This window comes from Egretta garzetta, unplaced genomic scaffold (genome assembly GCF_000687185.1).
Source record: "Egretta garzetta isolate BGI_Z169 unplaced genomic scaffold, ASM68718v1 scaffold598, whole genome shotgun sequence".
NCBI classification, from domain to species: domain Eukaryota; kingdom Metazoa; phylum Chordata; class Aves; order Pelecaniformes; family Ardeidae; genus Egretta; species Egretta garzetta.
The window spans coordinates 452,178-472,130 of NW_009260621.1; the positions used below are offsets into that span (position 1 = coordinate 452,178).

A 19,953-nucleotide genomic window follows, 5' to 3' on the forward strand; every position below is an offset into this window, starting at 1 on the left:
CTGCCCAAGGAAGTGGTCGAGTCCCCATCCCTGGAGGTATTTAAAAGATGGGTAGACAAGGTGCTTAGGGCCATGGTTTAGTGGTGGGATGGCAGGGTTAGGTTAACAGCTGGACTTGATGATCTTAAAGGTTTTTTCCAACCTAAACGAGTCTATGATTCTGTGGATTCAATCTGCTGAAACGCTGGCTGTCCCTGCCCCAAAAGAGTCAGTTGAAGAGCTAAACCAGCCGCTATTAGCTGTGGCCTCTTCTTTGTGGACGGTGAGGTTCTCATCTCTTCTCTGTCATTGTTATTTTATTTCAAGTTAGGAAACCAGTAAAAAGTTGAAGACGTTCCTTATAATCAAGAGTAGAAATACGTCAGTGTGTCAACTACAATCTGTTTCCAGTTACTGCCCCTGTCAACTTGGTTACATTCACAAAGTGCAAGTAGCATTTGTGAGATCAGATAATTTTTAAAGGCAGATTTTGTTTAATAGCTTTCTCTTGTAGTTTCATTTTTATTCAAGCTTTTTTCCTTACTGCATAGCGAGGAATTTTATGACTGGAATAGGAGTTGGTGTCTGATTCTTTGACAAGCTAATTTTGAGTCTGGCTGTATCTTGCTTTTATAGACTACAGTATTTCTTTTATATTTTTTGGGTAGCTAATGTAGTGTCCAGTAACTGAAGAAGCTTGTATATTCCATAAAATGTTAGTCCAAGAGTTTGAAAGTGGATTTTGTGCAACTGTCGGGGAGCTGAGGAGGAAGAGGAAGAAGCAGAAAACCATCGTTTGGTTTCTGGGCAAGGACTGACTGAGTTCCTGCAAAAGGCATGGCGCTTGGCAAGGGGAAGAACCAAGACTGATGAGCTGTTTTGTTCCTCGTGTTCATTAGAGCTTGTAAAACTGCTGGAATCATGACTCACTCTCTTATAGAGGAAAATAAGATAGCGTGTGTAAGCTCAGAGCCATTACTGCTCTCCAGTACATTGTTTATATATGCCATTGTTTTCCTTAGAATTGTTAAAATGGGTCGGCCAGGTTACCTTAAAGGTATCTTGACTTCCTTTTCTCCTAAGCAAAAGTCTTTTATCTGGGAATAAGGTCTGTCCTGCCTTGCCTCTGAGGTCAAGTTAGCTAGTTTGGTGGATGGGCTGTTTCTTGTATCTTTTTTTGGTGGAATTTTATTGAACTGTTGTTGAAAGTCTGGATATGGCTTTGTAGTACTGAAAAACATAGGCTTTGACATGTGCCTAATTAGGCAGTTGTCGTCATTGGCCTATTCCCTGCAAGTGAAAGCTATCAAAAGGGTACACGTATGCTGGTGTATGTTCTCTTAGAAACCATGAACAGCATAGACCAAGGCTGTAGAAAATGGATTGTGATTTTTGTCATGACCAAGAAGCATGAAGAAATTTGCTGGTGGGTTCTGAGTGACTTGGAGGTGGTTCTCTTCAGCTTTTTTTCTGCTTTGTGATCATCTTCTGTGGCACTTGATCAGCTAAGCTACTGGTGGTTTCTGTTTTTCATGAGCTGCTCTCTCGCAAGCTTTCCTCTCTGTGGTTGTTTTTTTTTTTTTTTTTGCCTGAAATACCCTTTCAGTGTAGCAATTGGACTAATTTTGTTTTGTGAGCAACTTAGGCTAGTCATTGGAATGACTGTTCCAGTTGTGAAGACGACCTTTTAAATAAGAGCCAGATTGTACCTCATTCCACGATCCCCTGCTGGAGCTGGTTTTGGTGTTGAAATTTACTTATGATGAACTTTATTTTAAGCTTCCCTAGCAGTTGGTGCTGGCAGAGAGCACGGGCATGATAGTCTGCTTATCAGGGATAGCAAGAGGGGGTTTTATCCTCCTGCCACTTCGTGCTCTGCATCGCCTGTTGCCAGTGGTGCGAGGCCTCTAGGTTTTGCATCTCCTGGTCTGCCATGGGTCCAATGGAATTTCAGACATTTCACTGTGTATCAGGATTTTAATTTTTTATATTTACCCTGTTTAAGGTTCCACTTTACATATTTAAAGCATTTCCTTTTGGGGAAGTTAGCTTGATTTGGACTCAGTGGTTAGCTTTAGTCAGCAGTGGGGCATTAAGAACTGAGTACAAGCTTGAGGATGGAAAAAAATCTTACTGGCTCCTCTCTGTTCTTACCATTTGTGTATGGAAGTGTGTTGGAGCTTTCCCTGGTGATGCTGGTACTGAATTGAATATCTTGGAAGTTTTTTTTGGTTGGTTTTTTTTTTTTAATAATAAATAAATTTATCCTGTGGAAGAAACTTTAATCATCTAGAATTTTTTTTTTTCATTACTTCCCCATACCCAGATGGAAATTCATGAAATCTGGTAGAGCTTCCAAGACCCTTAAGGACTTGCAATGTTAAAATGATTCATTAGCTGTTCTAATTACGTGACTTCTAGGCCATGCCTACGTGCTTCAGGGCAAGTAGGTATAATGACAAATACATGATACCTGGCCTAAATGAAGGCTTCTTCTTAAATGTATCTGGACAGCTGGTGTGACTGTGAAGGATTTTAGCCCCCCAAAAATGCAAAATGTGATGATTGGTCAGATGATAATACATGGCCACTATACATTGAATGTCTTTTTTTGGCAGCTAGTTATTTGAAGGATTGTAAAACTTGCCACAGGACTTTCTCCCAAGGGTTAATGGAGGATTTGGGTTGATGTTCAGAGTGCTCCATGCTTTTGTTAAAATCAATAGAGACAGTTTTTAAGAAACTTTTTTTTTTTACAGCTACAAAGGCAAAAATCCTCTCTCTGTGAGGCAAACAGAAGTAAACAGATCTATATTTTCCTGTGATTGATGTAGGCTGATACGAGCTGCTTTTGAAATGCAAACTGCAGGCAGCTTCTGACATCTGTATGGAAGGTTGCTTCTCCGAGGTGGACTTGTAGATAAGGCTGTTGTGTAGGCCTCTTGCAAGGTTTTAACATCAGAAAGCTGAGCTAAGATGTGTTAATTTTATTAACATAAGTAAATTGAAGCAGTGTTAAAAGGAGGTGGTAATTTGTAAAAGTGTATTTTGAAGAGCAGTAGACCTGAGCCTTTCCATTTGAACTTCAGCTTCCATTCAAGAGGGGTAAAATGTCATTAGCCGAAACAAAGAATAACAAACGCTTCAGTTCCTCACAGTAGAAGAGAACCTCTTAATCTAAGGAGAGCCATAATGTCAGGAGCAGAGAAACCAGCTTCTTGGGAGAAGCTGTATCTGACGGTTCGTGTGTTGGTAATCGTGTCAGAGTTAGGCTCCTCATTGTGATTTCCAAACAGCAGTGGAGTAAACTTCTCTTAGACTCAGCTGGTAAGTGGCTTTCACCTGCACTTTGTCACCGAGTGCTGAAAGGCAGGCATTCTGGCACTTCAGAGTTTGTTTAGATTTGCCAAAAGGGAGTTTTAGTGTATGTTATTAATTTGTTGTAGTATCAAGGATGTCTTTTAAAAATGCTTGTTGGAAGGTTTCCGTCTGAGTGAGGAGGGAGAAGTTAAGTTGTTGATACGTCTGTAAACTGAAAATAAACCTAAAATTGAACGTAAAAGTAACTTTCTGTTACTCTTCTGGACGTGATCATTTAGAGTCTTGCATAGTACCTACAGGGAGTAACAGAACTGGTTCCATTGGAATTAGTATGAAATTAGAGCTTTACATGCAAATAAGATCTGAGGCCTAAACACTGCACCACCACCCTCCCATGCTAGTGGGTTTGGGTTTTTTGTTGTTGTTGTTGCCTTTTTTTTCCCCTCTTGCCACCCTGGAATAGAGAAGTCCCTGGTGATGTTTCTCACAAACGCAGAGTGCTCTTAAGAAAAATGCTGCTGTTGGAGGCTGTAGGATTCTGGAGTGAGCAATCTGTTGCTGCAGTTTAGTAACCACAGGATACTTGATCCAAGGAACGAGAGAGAGAGGTATGCGGAGAACAACACATGTTCTCCAGTTGCAGGCAAGAACTGTTTTTCTTGCATTTCCTTTAGAGAAACAATCAGGCTCATTAAGATGATTAATTAATGCAGTTCACTGCCATTAATCTTTCTGCACACCAATATATGTAGCATGCAGTAAAATCCATTAACATACCACGACCCTGTGCTAATTGTTAAACTCTGCTCTTCTTTGAACAGCTTAGTACTGAGGTAGATGCACATAGATTATAGTGGGGTAAGAATGGCTCCCTCACAAATGAAAATATTTAATTTGATAATACAGATAATAACGCTAGCTCTCAGTCTTCCGTTGTTGAATGACTTGAGCAGAGTATGTCATTAACAGTATTAAATGTTATTAAACAGGAGTGAGGAAAACGTGATATGGGAAGCGAGATAATGAGCGCATCACCATGTACAACCTTGGCCCTGTGTCAGGTTGATCTGTAAGAGAACTCATTTAAAACTTGTTTATTTAAACTGTTTATCATACAGTTCACTGGCTTTAGAAAATGAAGATGAGGGAAAAATGAGCACAGTCAAGGTTTCAGATAAACCATGGGTTTCAAGTGACTGTGATTTGAGTGACCCAGTACGATGGAAATAAGTGCCCAACTTGCTAACTGAAGACAGTCTTTCAAAACCTGGTCAAAATGCTACATACAAAGAAATTTTACAGAACTTTTTTTTTTAAACTGTTTTACAGTAGTAGTGTGAATACCTACTTGAAGTAAAAATATGATGTGCCTAAAAAGATAGACAGTACCTGAACTTCAGGAAGGCTAAGATGAAAGGTTAAGGTGACTACAGTGACTAAAACATTGATGGAAGGCAATGTTCATCTCCAGAATGATGGATAAAATCCCATGCAGCTGTGTTTAGAGAAGTATGTGATTATCTTCATGCTCCCAATTGTATCAAAAGTGATTATTTACATCCTGAAAATTGATGTTTCTTGTTTAAATCTACAGGGTATTCTTGATGCTGTTCTTCAGTTGATTGTAGAAACCAGTTGGGGGAGAAAGATTTATGGCTACAATTTACTCATAATCTCAATGTGTTTTCGTTTGAGTCAGTCGAGAAAAAGAGTTTGACCTCCTCTTGTAAGAAACCCACGTGAACTCGTAATTCAGGTAAAAAACCCAAACCAAACAAACCAAAACCTCACTATCTTAACGTGCCTGTTTTAGACAAAAGGATATGAATTGTAGATTTAACTTTTCAAAATCCTTTACTAAGGGAAGACTTTCTGGTTTTAAGCAGATGCTCTTCAGAGTGTGCAGTAGTGGTGAATTCTTCTTAGGGTAATGGCAAAGCTCTTGAGTTACTTCAAGATTCAATAAATCTCTCCCTAAATACTGCTGGTGCTGTATGTACTGTAACTACCTGGGTCATGTTGCTGGACATCCATGAGGACAGAGATCTGCTCTTGCCGTGGCAGGAAGCCTGACACTGTGATAAGATACTCTGAATCTGTCTGATGTTCCTTTGGATGCTTTTGGTCTCTCTAACTTTCAGAAAACTTCTTTAAAACTTCTTCAGACAGCTCCAGCTTCAATGGATATTGAATATTATTCCTCCAATGCAAGCCATCTGTTATCTGTTTTGGCAGTCTTCAGTTACTAGCATTCAAAGAAAAAAAAAATGCTTCCCTCAGTGCTGCATTTTTATTTTGCTTTAACGTCTTCAAACAAGTTAATTTTGTGGTGTTCATCCGTTTGCACAAGTTTCTTATCTCTGCAATCCAGGCTTGAGGATTCGCTTGCAGACCTAGTATTTGGGGAGTTGGAAGGGAGAGGTTTGGAGGTAGGAAGTAGTATTATCTCAATTATTGGTTAGTTTTGCATTTCTTCCATTAATCTTCATTTGTATGATAAAACAGCTTAAAACTATATTCATTTCAGCGGACTGAATCGTGGAAATTTGTTTTTGTGCTGTCACAAATGATGGCTTTCTTATGCCGCTTGAATCTGGTTGGAAGAGCTGGTACTTGTGGTGGTGACGTAGGCTATAAGAGGACCTAATGGTTCTGTTCTTTGGACCCCTGCAACTGTGACTAAGCTTATTTGTCAAAATTTCACCTTGTGCTGGTATTTCTCAACTCCTAGCATGCATTCATACCGCAAAAGATACTCTTACGAGAATAACTTCCTGGTGAGACCCCCAGCACATGCTACTCAGTTTTAGGAGGGTACTGCATGTTCATAATATCTCTGTTGCAGTTGTATTTTTGCTTAGTTGTGGTTTTGTTTTTTTTTTTTTTACCAGAATTTAGCCATGCTGCTGTGATGATAGCATGACAGTCTGACACCGGTATTAACGCACAAGTAATTTTTTTTACCATCTGTAAATAGGTGCTGTCTGTGGTGGGGGATGGCGTTGCTTACACCACATCTTGGCTGCATTAAACTGCTTTAATCTTGTACATGGGCTTATTCTTCACTAGGTCCATCACAGGTGTTTGTTCAGAACTTTTAGACTGTTTAATACTGTAAGTATGGCTAATTCCAGGGTTCCCTTTCCTCAAATCACTAGTTTCTGTAACCCTTGGCTTTTAGGCAATCTGATTAAAAACTGAGTTTGGTGGAGAGCAAGCTGATCTCCCTGGTGCTCCCCCTGCATGATATCAGTGAGTGTGGGCCAACACTGAGGAGTTTTTGTCTTATGACCACACTTACAGCCAAAGTGAGTTATTTGAAACTAATAAGAAATGTCTTCTTGAGGATGTTTAATGTAAGGTATTTTCAGATTGGCATGAAACAATTGAGGTTTCTGTTTCTGTTAGCGGTGTGGGCAGTTTTTGGCCAAAGCCCTCAGAAGTAGTGGGGTGGTGCTAAGCTTCTGTTGTGCATTTGCAAACAACTGGTCTTGTAACTTGAGAGGGGAGAAAAAAGTTGAGTAGATGGCAGCCTGAAAGGTTTTGTGTGAAGTTAAAAAAATTATTTGGCTTCTGTAAAAATGTTATTTGAGGAATGCACAGGCTCTTTCCCAGGCTAGAAAAACGTGGGATTTTTCTCCACGCTGGACAACTGAAGGGACTTTGTTCATACTTTGAAAACATAGCTTGTATTAACAACAGAGCATAGGAATCTCTCTAACTTTCTGAAAGTTTGGATCATGTGTGAATTTTCTGTGAGAAAACAGTAAAACTTAATTTTTTCACTAGCAATTGGACTGTCTTTCACTGAAAGATGAGTTTAAAAAAAAAAAAAAGCCAAACTGAAATCAACAACACTTCCAATGGGTTACCTGAAATTTTAGTAACCTGTTTTTATTGCTAGGCTGGGTTTTTTTATGGGTTGCAGGGGAAAAAGAAATCAAGAATAAGTTGAAGAGCACTCTACACACTTTTTTTGTGTCTTAATTCCAGCATTTAAGCTCTGAATTGAGGTTAAGGAAAGAACTCTGTTTTTACATGTGGACCATATGTGCTACTGTCTCTACAAAATGAGAGTGAAACTAATTAACTACAAATGAAATACAACACTGTTTTGGGTAGAGGTTTATTGCCCACTTTCTTGACAGCGTGAGGTTCATGATTGTACTCTCTGTTTTTGAGCATGTGATCCAGTTTCCATAGAAGGGTGGAAGGCCTTAGTACTGCTAATTTCCTCTGTTTTTTTCTGCAGAACGAGGTGGTTGAGAGACTCAGGTTGGTTTTTTGTTTGCTGAAAACCGGGTCCACATGAGAAAGCAGAAGTAACCTGTAGTAGTTCTGGAAGATGAGTTTGGTTCATTGCATTGTGGTGCTGAAGGGAGGTAATGGATATCCATGAGGAACCTGCTTCTGGGTTTTTTTTTTCCCCCATGTAACAGCTTATTTACTACTAATAGTTGCATAAATCTGGGGGTAAGATATGTTCTGAAAATGTCAATGGATTTTCCAATTCCTCTGTGATATTCTTGGTAGTTATTCACAAATGCAGCAAGCTTTCTGAGCATCAGAAGGGTAATACTGCTGGAGATTAATTACCTCTGTGAAGTGCTATATAGTCAGAGAATGAATTTGTTTCTGACATATTTGCGCTGTTCAGTTGCCAGCTGTATGCTCAAAGAGGAATATTTGGTTATAGGTCTGGTGCAGGGAGCTACACAGGCTGTTTGTAGTCTGGGAGTTTGGGACTGATTATTTAGTGTCGTTTCAAACACAAAGAACTTTAAATCTAAATTTGATTCCTACATAGAAATTAGACATCTTTAGAAGTTGGAATGCATTCTTATGACAACTTTCATCTTATTTTAGATTAACATCTCGTGAGGTCACTCCTCTTTCTGTTTTGAAGCTTATACTGCTGCAACATAATAATTAAATGGGATGCATTTTCTAACTTTAACATGTATTGTTTGATGGGTTTTTTTGAGACATCAGGAAGAGTTTCACATAGAGTGGTAAGAGAAAAACAGATTGTTCTTCACTGAAAAATAGAAGGAATTGAACCAATATTTATTCCATTTTTATAGCTGGTAATTTGTTTCAGGTTCATGTCTGTGAGCGATCAGCTGTATCTATCTGTCTTCTAGTTAAGGAAAGCTGCTGACATGATCTCCAGTTAATCACTGTGATCATTTGCAACTTGATAGCTGCTGAAATAATGAGAACTGATCCTCTTTGTTACATTTGTAGTGATGGGGTTTTAGTGTATATTGAATATTGCACAAGATACTAACATCTCATAACTCTTTAAAGGAAACCTCTCTACCTGGTTGATCACTTGGATTGGATGGATAACACAAGATAACTTGAAATGATCTCTTTTTCCATCAAAAAGGACTGTTTGAAAATGGATCTTTTCTAGCCTATGGTGTCTGAACAGTTCTAATGCTTGAGATACCTTCTTTGGTGATCAGAAGAGCACCTTCTTCAGTATCTTGGGGAAAACCAAGAAACAATTGTGCCAAATACTGTTAAAGTACAAGAGGGTCTTTGCCATAGATATCTTGCTTGGAGATAAAATTGCTACTGTACGTGGGATGTATTGATGTTAATTGTGGAGTGAAAGGAAGGGGGAGAGGGGAGAAAGTGTGCTATGGTCTGAAATCTACCAAGTCTTGCCTCCTTTCCCATTTTTCAGGTTCTTTGGTAGTAGTTAGACCCTGTGTACCTGAAAAGGAGTAGACAAGAATTTCTCTAAACTCTTGGCACTCCTTGGTTCAGACTTTGAAGAAAGCTTTGGATTCTTTTGCTGGAGGTTCAGCATTTCACATTTCTCAGGTGCCTAAGAGGTAAGGAGCCAAAAGCTGTTTTGGAGCCTTGGTGTCTTATTTTAGTATACTAGCTGGTCATCACCCCTGCTATCTGATAGCCTTAACCCATCATGGAAACCTACCTACCTCTTGGTTTTCAGCTACGCTGTCTTGTCATGAAGGATTATTTCTACTTGCCTGTGCCTTTGAATGTGGTGGCTTATGCTTTTTTTTCTCTGAACTTGAGTCACCTGAATCTTTTATTAGCCAAAACTGCTAACTGGTTTGGCTGGTGATACTGAATTGTGCAATATACTTGTGCTTCAACTATTGCTGTCTTGGTAGGATATGATGGCCTTTCATGCAACGTCTGTCAGAAAATGGATCCTGCGTATTTGAATCTGACTATATAGCCATTATTTTCCAGTTTCTAAATACTGAAAGCTTATTACACAAGTCTTAAAAAAAGATACCTGTGTTGCCTGGGCTGTGGAACTGAGATTCCCCCCCCCCGATATTTCTCAAGTTGCAATTTTGGTGTCTGAGACCAGTACAAGCTCAGACCAAAAGCTGTTCTTTAGAAGCGCCTTCACATCAGAAACTCATCTAAACAGGCTTACAGTGAGTTTCATTCTCTCCCCTCTACCTACTGCTTTGTCTTACTTGGGGAAGCTGCTGATGGGTTCAGAGACTTGGGGGTGAGGGGTGAGACAGGTAGCATGGGAAGGCAGACATGCAGAAATAGAGCTCAAATGGTCACGCTCCCTGGGAAAAAAACCCATCTTATTTAGACTCGTGGACAGTTGTTCACTCAGTATCTGCATACTAGCTTATCTTCAGATCTGTCTGTCTGTGTGTTATGGTACACCTAACTTAACTAATTGTTGCACTGATTGATTTCTAACAGCTAAGATAGCTGAAGCAGCTTGATTAGCAAGGAAATGGGTGTTGAATTTGAGACTTGCTGATGCGCTAAGCATTGATATGCCATCACCTATAGATGCCTACATTTCTTTAAAGAGGTATCACTAGTGATACAAGGTACATTATGCATTAGTGACAATCACACAATTAGGCTTGGCTTTGTCAAAAGAATACCTAGTTTGGTGAAGTCTGCACAATTAGGATTGTTTTCAGAAAGATCCTATTTTATTTTTTTACATAACATGATTCTGTAACATATTTTTGCAAGCATTTCTTTTTCAGGTCTAACACAAATAACATTTCAAACAGTTTTAAATTTCATGAAGTTGAGTTTTGACTATTCTGCAAAGTGAGCTGTTGATTTTCCTGCAGTAGTTAAGAGGAGCTCTCTGAACTGGAGAATAAAGGCATTTTGTGGGAGGCCTGTTAGCATCATCTGAAGTTTTCTGTCTTCCTCATTTACTTCCTTTTCAGGGTTTCCTTTATTCTTGATTTTTCTTATTCCAACCTCGCAAATGCTCTCACAGAGTAAAATGTACCTGTGTTTTACAAGGGGAATTCTTTCTTTAAAGATCTGACACAGATGAGTGAGCATCACCCAGATTTGTCTCCTGCTTTCATGTACTTTCCTGATGGGTCACTGGAGGCTGACCTCACTTATGCTGGCCACTCATGCTTTTAAAAAAAACTAAATGGAGGAATCTGAGGCAGTAGCATATTCTCCAGGGGACTGGTATGACTCGGAGGATGAAATGAGATTTGGGTACGAGGTTGTGGCTTTCTTTAAACACCGTATCTAGGCATAAAATAGTTCTAGCAATCAGGATTTAAGAACAATTCACTTAAGAGAACAGTAAAGAACAAAAAACTTCTAGAGGCTTAATGTAAGCAGATTAGCCAAACATTTTGTAGACATTTTCCCCTTTTTCAAGCACCGTCTGTTAATTCTGGCTGAACTCCTTTGTGTAGTAACCTCCCAAGCCAGGCCTGTATTTGAGGCTAGTTGTGAATCTGCTTCAGATTATGGTGAGGAAGCATTCCCACTTATTCAGACTTGCATTTTCAATATTCAACTGAAACCTCTCGTGTTTCAGTTTGCATCCATTGCCCCTAGTCCTGTCGCTGGACACCACTGCAAACAGACTGCTTCCGTCCTCTTGACTTCCGCCCTTAAGATATTTGTATGCATTGATAAGATCCCCTCTCAGTCTTCTCTTCTTCAGGCTGAACAAGCCCAAAGGTAATGGTCTTGACTGTTGTGTTTGATACGTCAGGCAGTGCAACGCAACATGAAGCAATAAAATGTGAGGTTCACTATGATGGAGATCCGTGATGAAAACTCAGATTTTTATTTTTTTTTTTTTTTTTAATTAGATTGTGGTTTTGCACATAGTACAACACAATGTAAAATGATTATTATAGAACCATTGGTTGGAAAAGACCTTTAAGATCATAAAGTCCAGCTGTTAAGCTAACACATTAGTGTGACAATGCAGCATATTAAGCAAATTTATAGCTTTTTTTGTCCAATGTTGCAGAGGTTTCTGCAACACTGGAAGACAGCATTTCTGAACCGATGCTGTGAGACCAGATGCTGGCAGTAAGTTGCTGATGTGGAGCAGTCTCTCCTGGCTTAGTGAAGTTCTTGTTCTTACTGCCTGAAGACATCTGACTGATGGTGAAAACTCTCTATAGTTTTATAATTGTTACCCCTTAGAAGTTGGTGACCTCCTATACTCGTGTCAAGATGCACACGGACTGCTGTTTTTTCTTATGAGCCTCTAGGGAGTGGGTTATCATGAATAATAATAAATGTAATATTCCAACCAAGAACTGCTTGTTGGTCAGTATTTAACTTCTGATATTCTCCTTATAATATTACTTTAGAGGATTTTCTTAGATGGTTGTGAAATGGAAGTGGAAAAGGAGAAGGTAATCTTCCTTTAACTTGCAATGATGTTGTGCAAGCTGAGCTACTTCAGAAAATCTGTGTGCTTATTTCTGAGAAGCAGCTGGTAAAATTCCAGGCTGAGCGAGTGGATAGAGAGCAGACATCACTGCCAGTGTATTTATTGCAAAGTTGTGTCTCTGGCCTGGTGTGGTCTTTAGCTCTGAACATCTCTGGCCCTGTAATGTTGTTGTCTTGTCTCTGGTGCCAGCTTCAAAACTGTAACTGCCCAGTTTGTCCACCTAAGTCTCCCACCTAGTAATTTTGCTTCACTTAATTGGTAGAACAGAGTAAAAGTTCTCTATATTTGACTCCTATTTACTTTAATTATAGTAAATTTTGTCAGAAATAAAACACTGCTGTGTTTCATATGTTATGAAGCTCATCACCATGAGCTTCATATTCTTCTGTGGATGTAAGTCATTGTTCTCCATATCAACTGTGAAGTTGAATGAAGCCTTTTGAAGTCTGCACCTGTGTTAGTGCTGGAATTAGGAACCAAGATGTTGCCTTGAGAATTGGAAGCACAACGTGGTTTTCATCTGCAAGATGTGACTGTTTACAGCATCTGTGAAAGCTGTTAGATTTGGTTATGAACCGTGATCTTTTTGAGCCCAGATCTATATACCTTAACCAAGCAGTGCTGCTCTTGAAGTTTGCCTTTTCTGTGTTTATCATCTTTGTGTCTTAAGCCCTTGGTGTTTATGACACAGGAATTACTTTAGCTCTTCAGGGAGTCCTTAACTGTCGAGTCAGCAGTGCTGAAGAGACGTTGTGGACATGGGGCGATAACCTTTGTAAAGGATGGGGGTTGCTGTCTTAATTTCAGTTCCTTAAGGTTTCTTTGCTTGCAGCTACGTTCTGTTTGCTCTACTTGTGCATGCTATGTACTTTTAACAGTTGATTCAGTAATGAATGCCATTTGCATTGTTGTTCTGGGGTATTTTTGTATCATCTCTGTGCCTTTGGTCGGTGCGCCAGGTCATCTTCAGAAGTGCTAGCATAGCAGGCCAGGTAGGCACTGCTTCTCCAGAATACCATTACCCTGAGTTATTCCTTCATGTAGTAACTGGAGGGATAATATTCCCAAGTTCCATCTCCAAAATATGAGCGTGTAGCAGGTATAAACATGCCTCTTATGATCCAGTAAATATGAAGAGCTCCAAGCTGGCTGTTTGTCCTGACACAGCTATTACTGCTACTGGCTTTGGCTAGTCATATAATTTTGTAATGCTGTTGTGGCTGGCTGGCTTACCTCCATAACCAAAATGAAGGTAAATTATAGCATTCAGCACAGAAATGGATCAGAAGTTAACAATGCTTGTGTTTATAATGCAGCTTGAAATTTATCATAGAATCATAGAATGGTTTGGGTTGGAAAGGACCTTAAAGATCATCGAGTTCCAACCCCGCTGCCATGGGCAGGGACACCTTCCACTAGACCAGGTTGTCAAAGCCCCATCCAACTGGGCTTTGAACACTTCCAGGGATGGGGCATCCACAACTTCTCTGGGCAACCCGTTCCAGTGCCTCACCACCCTCATAGTGGAGAATTTCTTCCTTAGATCTAATCTAAATCTACCCTCTTGAGTTTAAAGCCATCACCCTTTGCCCTATCACTCCATGCTGTTGTAAAAAGTACTTCTCCAGCTTTCTTGCAGGCCCCTTTCAGGAACTGGAAGGCTGTTGTAAGGTGTCCTCAGAGCCTTCTCTTCTCTAGGCTGAACAACCCCAACTCTCTCTGCCTGTGTTCATAGGAGAGGTGCTCCAGCCCTCAGATCATCTTCATGGCTCTCTTCTGGACCTGCCCTAACAGGTCCATGTCCTTCTTATGCTGGGGGCCTCAGAGCTGAACACAGTACTCCAAGTAGGGTCTTATATTTGAGATGTCGTGGTAATAGTATGTCTTACTGTTCTAGCTTGTTTGTGCTTATCCTAGGATCTAGAGATTCAATAACACCAGTGTTTGGTATTGCACTAAAAGAAAATTGAGGCAGGAGGCTTTTAAAATGGAAAGTATTTAATAATTAACATTGGAATGGAGGTAGATTGTGGCTCTGGTGGGAACTTTGTTGATTCTTTTGCTCATCATTATAGTGGTCATGGGTACAGCTCCTTGGGGAGATAGCAATTTTTTGATTTTTTTTTTTTTTTTTTTTTCTTCATGGTAAGCTAGGAATAGCTGTGTCCTTGAAGCACATCTTGAGTCTGTATATCTGTAGAAAATATTTCCCTAAAGCTTTTAGATCTTTGGTTCAGCAACAAGAAAATACAGCTGCAGAGAAGGAACCCCTTAAGTTTGGGTTTATTAAATCTGTAAGACTGGAGGGATGGAGAGGCAGACCAGATGAACGTGCAAGGGATTTGGCTGTAACAAGGCCCTGGCAGCAGTCACAGCTTTCTTGTTCTCCTTCAGCTGTCCTTTGTGAACAGATGAGAGGGGCATGGCTTTTAGGTACGGATGGAAAAGCAGCGTCTCACTTCTTGTTTTAAACTGTTTCCCCATGACTATTGAATCAAGTGCTGTTTAGCCTTGAGTCACTCAGCCTTATTCACAGTGGAATTTACTGAGGCAAATAGCTACGACACGCTGCTGCTATTTATAACGTTATCTCATTGTCTGTGGGTTACATGAAGCCATGCGGTATGAAGATATGAAGGACATGGGTGCAGGGAGACCCTTTAGAGTGTGCAGCATTTCAAAACTTTGCATTTATTACTCCAGCATAACAGCAGGTGCAGTTCCCCTTCCAGATTGCTGCCTGATGTCCAGGGTTGATGGTAGGCAGTGAAGTGGTGACTTGGAGGATCTTTAAGTAATTTTGTCAAGGCTGAGATACTAATATCTTGAGGTAAAAAGACTGTTTCCCTCCACTTTCTGTAAACCTCAAAATTGGGGAGAAAGGTAAGGGGTTATCCAGAAACGATGTTAGACTGTGACCTTTGGAAGTAGACCTTCACCAGATAATTCTTCATGTGAATGTTTTTCAGTAAATTGTAAGGTGAAAGGGTTCAAATATTCATCTAGCTCATGGTACCAAGCTCCTGAGAGCTTCCACAGGGTGTGGAAGAGGGTCCTCAAAATTAAGTAGTCTTTTTTTTTTTTTCTTTTAAACCACCTTTGGGAGTATTATGATGGACTTCCATCATCCAAATAAGTTCCCAGAAACCCAAAATGGAGTGGTGCTGGAGATGGAATCTAATGCAGGTAAGTATCTGACTTGTCCTGAGAAAAGTGTGTAGAGCTTTCTCTTTTGCTTTAAGGCTTTTTCTTTAATTTAGATAAGAGCTCCTTTGTGGCTTCTCCTACCTCTGCTCTGCCTGACATAAGTCAAGCCAGACATGCATAGCCACTCTTGTATCCAGAATTCCTCCAGGCTTTGCTCTGTTCAGGATGTATCAGCTTAGCTGTGTATCAGCAGAGCACGTGGGTGGTAAAATTGGTGAGTCCAGTGGTTTTGGCTGCAACTTCTCTGAGTCTGCTGAAGATCCTAGACAAACACATCTTCTTTCTATCTGGACAGGTTTTCTAAGGTAGATAAACATGGCATGTATCTGTGGTGCTGTTCGAGCATCAAAATAGCCTGTTTTGGGGATCTTCTTCCTGAAACATCCTAGTGGTGACCTTCTTGGGAGCTGCTTCTTTTCAAACACCCTGAACCTTATACGAGGAACCATTAGTTAAAACTGTCACATCAGCTATCCTTTTGACCTGGAAAAGTTGAAGTTCTCAAAAAAGTGTTATATGTAATTGTAAATATGTCCATGGCCAGGATATCCCATCGCTGTTGATACAGCTGTTACTGAAACCTTTTGTAAAAGCAGATATGAAATCAGTATCTACAAGATGCCTTCATCTCGGAAGCAAACAAAGCTTATTTCTGGATATCAGTCTTTTGAATTGGCTCCAAAATACTGGAAAGGGTTGGGAATGGGGGAATTCCCAACCACGTAAGTTTCACTGGAAAAAGAAACAGAAGAAATACCTTAAGAAACCAGTCTGTCTTATGCTAGCAAGCATGACTATTAATTACGTCAGCGTGATGGTGTTTTCCACATATTAGCAAAAAAAAAAAAAGTCACAATTTGAGAGGCCTGGTGGAAGCCAGCATCATGAATAGGGGAATGCCTTTCAAACAACTCCTCTATTGGAAAGCAGTGGAAGAATATATACTTTTGTTTGGCTACGTTCCTAGAAAATGCAGGCTTTGTTGGTGAAGACGTAGCAGGGATGACCTTAGCACTGGCTTTAAATATGCTATGAGGATTTAATCCATTGTATTCTTTGGAAGTATGTACTGATGCGTGTGGATGTGCACACACAACTCTGTGTATAAGCCCTCTGACAGTATCAGAGGTGTAGTTTGAGGGTAAATCGAAAGAACAGGAAAACTTGTTTTCTTTCTTTCAGTGAGGCTGCAAATGCAAGATATCTGGCCTGAGAATTCAAGGTCCAAGGGAGGCCTTAGACTTCATTCCTTCCCACTTTGTGGATATGCTCGCTGGTAACTGGCTGAAATTTGCAGAGCAGCTGGAGTAGGTGGTGTTTAAAAAACCAAAATTTATCTAACGATGTTTTTTCTGTCACTTCGTAATTTTAATGTTTTTCAATTTAGAACATATGAACTCTGAATGCCTTTTCTTGACTCTGTCTTCCAGCCTAGGTGGTGGGAAGCCAGTAGTTTTGTGGCCCCGAGAAGTCATCAGATGCTTCCTTTTCCTTCTGTTACTGGTTGTGGGAGAGGGTGACTATATTTAACTGCTCCAACAACCAAAAGCAATTAATGCTGTAAAGTGAAGAATATCTGACTTCAACTGTTGTAAAATTCTGCAGCTAATAATCTGAGAGAGGGGAAGAGGGAAATTCTGTTTGTTTTACATATTGGGATGTGAACCCTATGTGAGTGGGGGGGAAAGGACATCTAATAGAAACGCAGTGAACCATTCATGGTAGTAGAAATAATTTTGGGAAGGGTTGGGCAGAGGTGTGAGTAGCTCATTGTGTTGTCCTTTGCAGCCATAAATTACAAACGTCTTTCAGAGAGGCTGTCTTTTCACCTGAATGCTTGCAGGAATGTGATCTGTTGGGACAGCAATCTTGTTGGAGTTGACATCAGAGCAAAAAATCTTTTTACCCTTGAAAAGTGTGCTAAGTGTTTGGATTTCCCCTTTTGCAGTAAAGAATTGAGTTAATGCCTTGGCTTTCTCACTTTACTTTTGTTTTTGCAAGCGAAATGTGAAAGCATTTGCTATACACTTCCTGTTACCAGTCCTTAAGGAAGAGGAGGTAGGAAATCTTTTAATGGCAGCTGGATTCCAGGCACAGGTAGATTGTGAGGATGACATTTGTGTGGGTTGAAGTTGCAATTTATTTTTCCTTTTTTGATGTGTCTTTTGTTATGGATCTGCTCTCATCTCCCTGGAAACCGAGGAATTAGAACAGCAGTCAGAAAAGTAAGAGAGGAGCAGATTTTGGGAAAAGGAGAAGCTTATTTGGAGGCTGGGAAAGCTACCTGACCATATAGCTAGTATACACCTGAGAAGGAAAATACTTTATTGGCACTAACCACGCATTAAATGCAGCACTTGCTGCTGCATTTTTTCATCTCTGAGATCATGGTAAAATTCTTCACCTTGAGCTTTACAGCTAGATGATTGCAGAGTTCTGCGTTGCCTCCCACCCGTGCGAGAGCCTGCCTCTGTCTGCCATGTCCTTGAATTCTCCTTGCTGTCTGAATACTCCAGCAACTCTTTACTGAAAGATCGAGGCTTATTGCACTTGAGATGTGAAAATGCATGTTCCGTGGGGACATTTAATGTTGTGCTGTATCAGTTATTTGAATACATAATTTTTAAATAACTCTGAATGTTGTTCTTTTTATATGCCAGATGAAGCTGTTTCAGAAAAGACACGAACTCCACTTGGAGGTATAATGGCAGACTTGGGAGGATGCTATGGCTTTGTAATGCATAAGCACTTTGTATTGACGTGCTGAATGTTCAAGGTGTGTGTGTGTATGGGGAGTCTGTGAATAATTAACAAAATCTGTGTGTTTCACTTTGTTTTAATTGACTAAACGTGAGGATTCAAAGCGAGTTCAGCATTCTGTCTGCTTGCTTTACATTGATTTATTGTTTTGATTATTAATCTTACTAAGCTGAATTTTATGCAAGTTGTCTCTCGCATCCCCATGAAAGAACAAAATGTTGCTATAATAGCTACCCAACTGTGGGATTTAAGATCAAGAAACGATATCAACTTCCTTGCATATTATTTTCACAGTTTTGGCTGATGTCTTATCAAGGACAGCACACTCAAATGATTGAAGGGAGACCCCTAGAAACTGACAGTACATGAGGAAGATGGATACCAAAAAAGTCCCTCCTGGTTTATCTACAGTCTCTTTTTTTTTTTTTGGCTGACAGTATTTTGTATCAAGCTGCTATGTGTTTCATCTTGGGCATTGTGTGTTGCATGTATGAAATGTGTAGGTTCGTAGTGAAGTGTGGAAATGCACAGCTGTGGATGTACCTGAGCTCTGATGAGGAGCTGGCCTTGATGCACAGACCTTACTTTGCGTCTGAAGCAGAAACAGCTGGTGGAAGGGTTGGAAAAGTAAGTGTGGGAAAAACTTTATCACGTGAAAGCAAGGATGCTAGGAAAAGATGGTGCAGTTCTGGTGTTGCTTCTCTTCCCCATCTGCATATCCTGCTTCAAAAGGCTTACAGCAAAGCTATATAAAGGCACAAAGAAGGGTGGTGAAGATGAATGAAGGTGTGGAATGGCTTCTGTGTGGTTGTGTTCATTAGCACTATTCAGCCTTGAATAAAAGATCTGATAGAAGTCTATGTGATTAAAAAGATGAAAGGTTTACTCTTTCTTCCAAAACAAGAACTAAGGGACATAAAATGGAAGTAGCAGATGCCAGATGTAAAGGAAAAGGAGGAGTAACTAACTTCTTGTCATGGCTCTAGAGGATGCTAGGAGTTTGTGAGCTCAAAAAATTCCAACAAATTCCATAGGAGACAAATATATTTAAGCTCCAAACACAAAGGCAGGAAGCCCCTTAACCACAAATAGCTATTTCTGGAGAGCTTATTTAGAGGAAGCTTCATTTACATAGTTGTCTTCTCTTTGCATCCTTCCCTGGATAACCATTTTTGGATGGTGTTGAGGATGAGCTGCTGGGCTAATGCACCTTTTTGCTTAACTTGGTATGGCCGTTCTTGTAATATAGCTGGCAAGATGGGCATAACTTTAATCAGCAAAAGTGCTTCTTTCAAGTTCTTATTTTCTTAGGATATTGTAATAGATCTTTAAACATACCCACTCTGGATTTTCCATTTAGATGCACTATTGGAAAGAATTGCCTTGTTGCGGTGGAAGAGCAGTATTCATTATCCTTTGAATCTCTGAAGCCAGTATTTTCCTGGTTTTCTCAAGTCAAAGCATAATAGTTGTAAGAAATCTTAATTATTGTAAAATGACTAGTAGTAATCTTTGTCGAGCGTTTAGTCCAATGTTACTTTATTAGTGCATCTGTTGCTATATAAAGGCATGGATGAGCTGTAAAAATTGCTTGTTAATGCAGTGTCCTGGCAATACAAACCTCTGAAGGTGTCCCTTTTTGCACATTTTAATTTACATGCAGTCTTCCTTTTACACCTCAAAAAGGGGTTTAACTGCATCTGTTTGTTCAAAACAAAAAATTGTGTTGTCAGATCTCTCGTAGAGTTACTGGAAGTTATTAATGAAAAGGGTGGGATTGTTATACCCCTTCCGCTTGCTTTAATTAAAGAGGAGTATGGTGGGTCAGGCATCAGTCCCTGCTTCTGTGAATGGTGCATTAATTCTACCCTCTCTTTTGGAAAAGCAACCAAGAAAATAAAGGCATAGGATTTGACTCCAGACACAGCGATGTTTACTCTGGGATAATTTGTGGTCTGCATTTAGTGTGCCTTCTGAAATCAGAA

General features: G+C 39.9%; 1 protein-coding gene across 2 annotated transcripts in view; it reads left to right on the plus strand.

Moving 5' to 3' along the window:
* Positions 1-19,953, plus strand: part of XPR1 (xenotropic and polytropic retrovirus receptor 1) — a 110,044-nt gene that overhangs the window by 16,627 nt on the left and 73,464 nt on the right. The window contains exon 2 of one of the 2 annotated variants that reach the window (XM_035900776.1): positions 15,108-15,187. The exons of the other annotated variant lie outside the window; for it this stretch is intronic. Coding sequence (XP_035756669.1) covers positions 15,112-15,187 — 76 coding nt within the window. The 5' untranslated portion in view covers positions 15,108-15,111. The remainder of the gene's footprint in view (positions 1-15,107; positions 15,188-19,953) is intronic. 2 annotated transcript variants of the gene reach the window in all.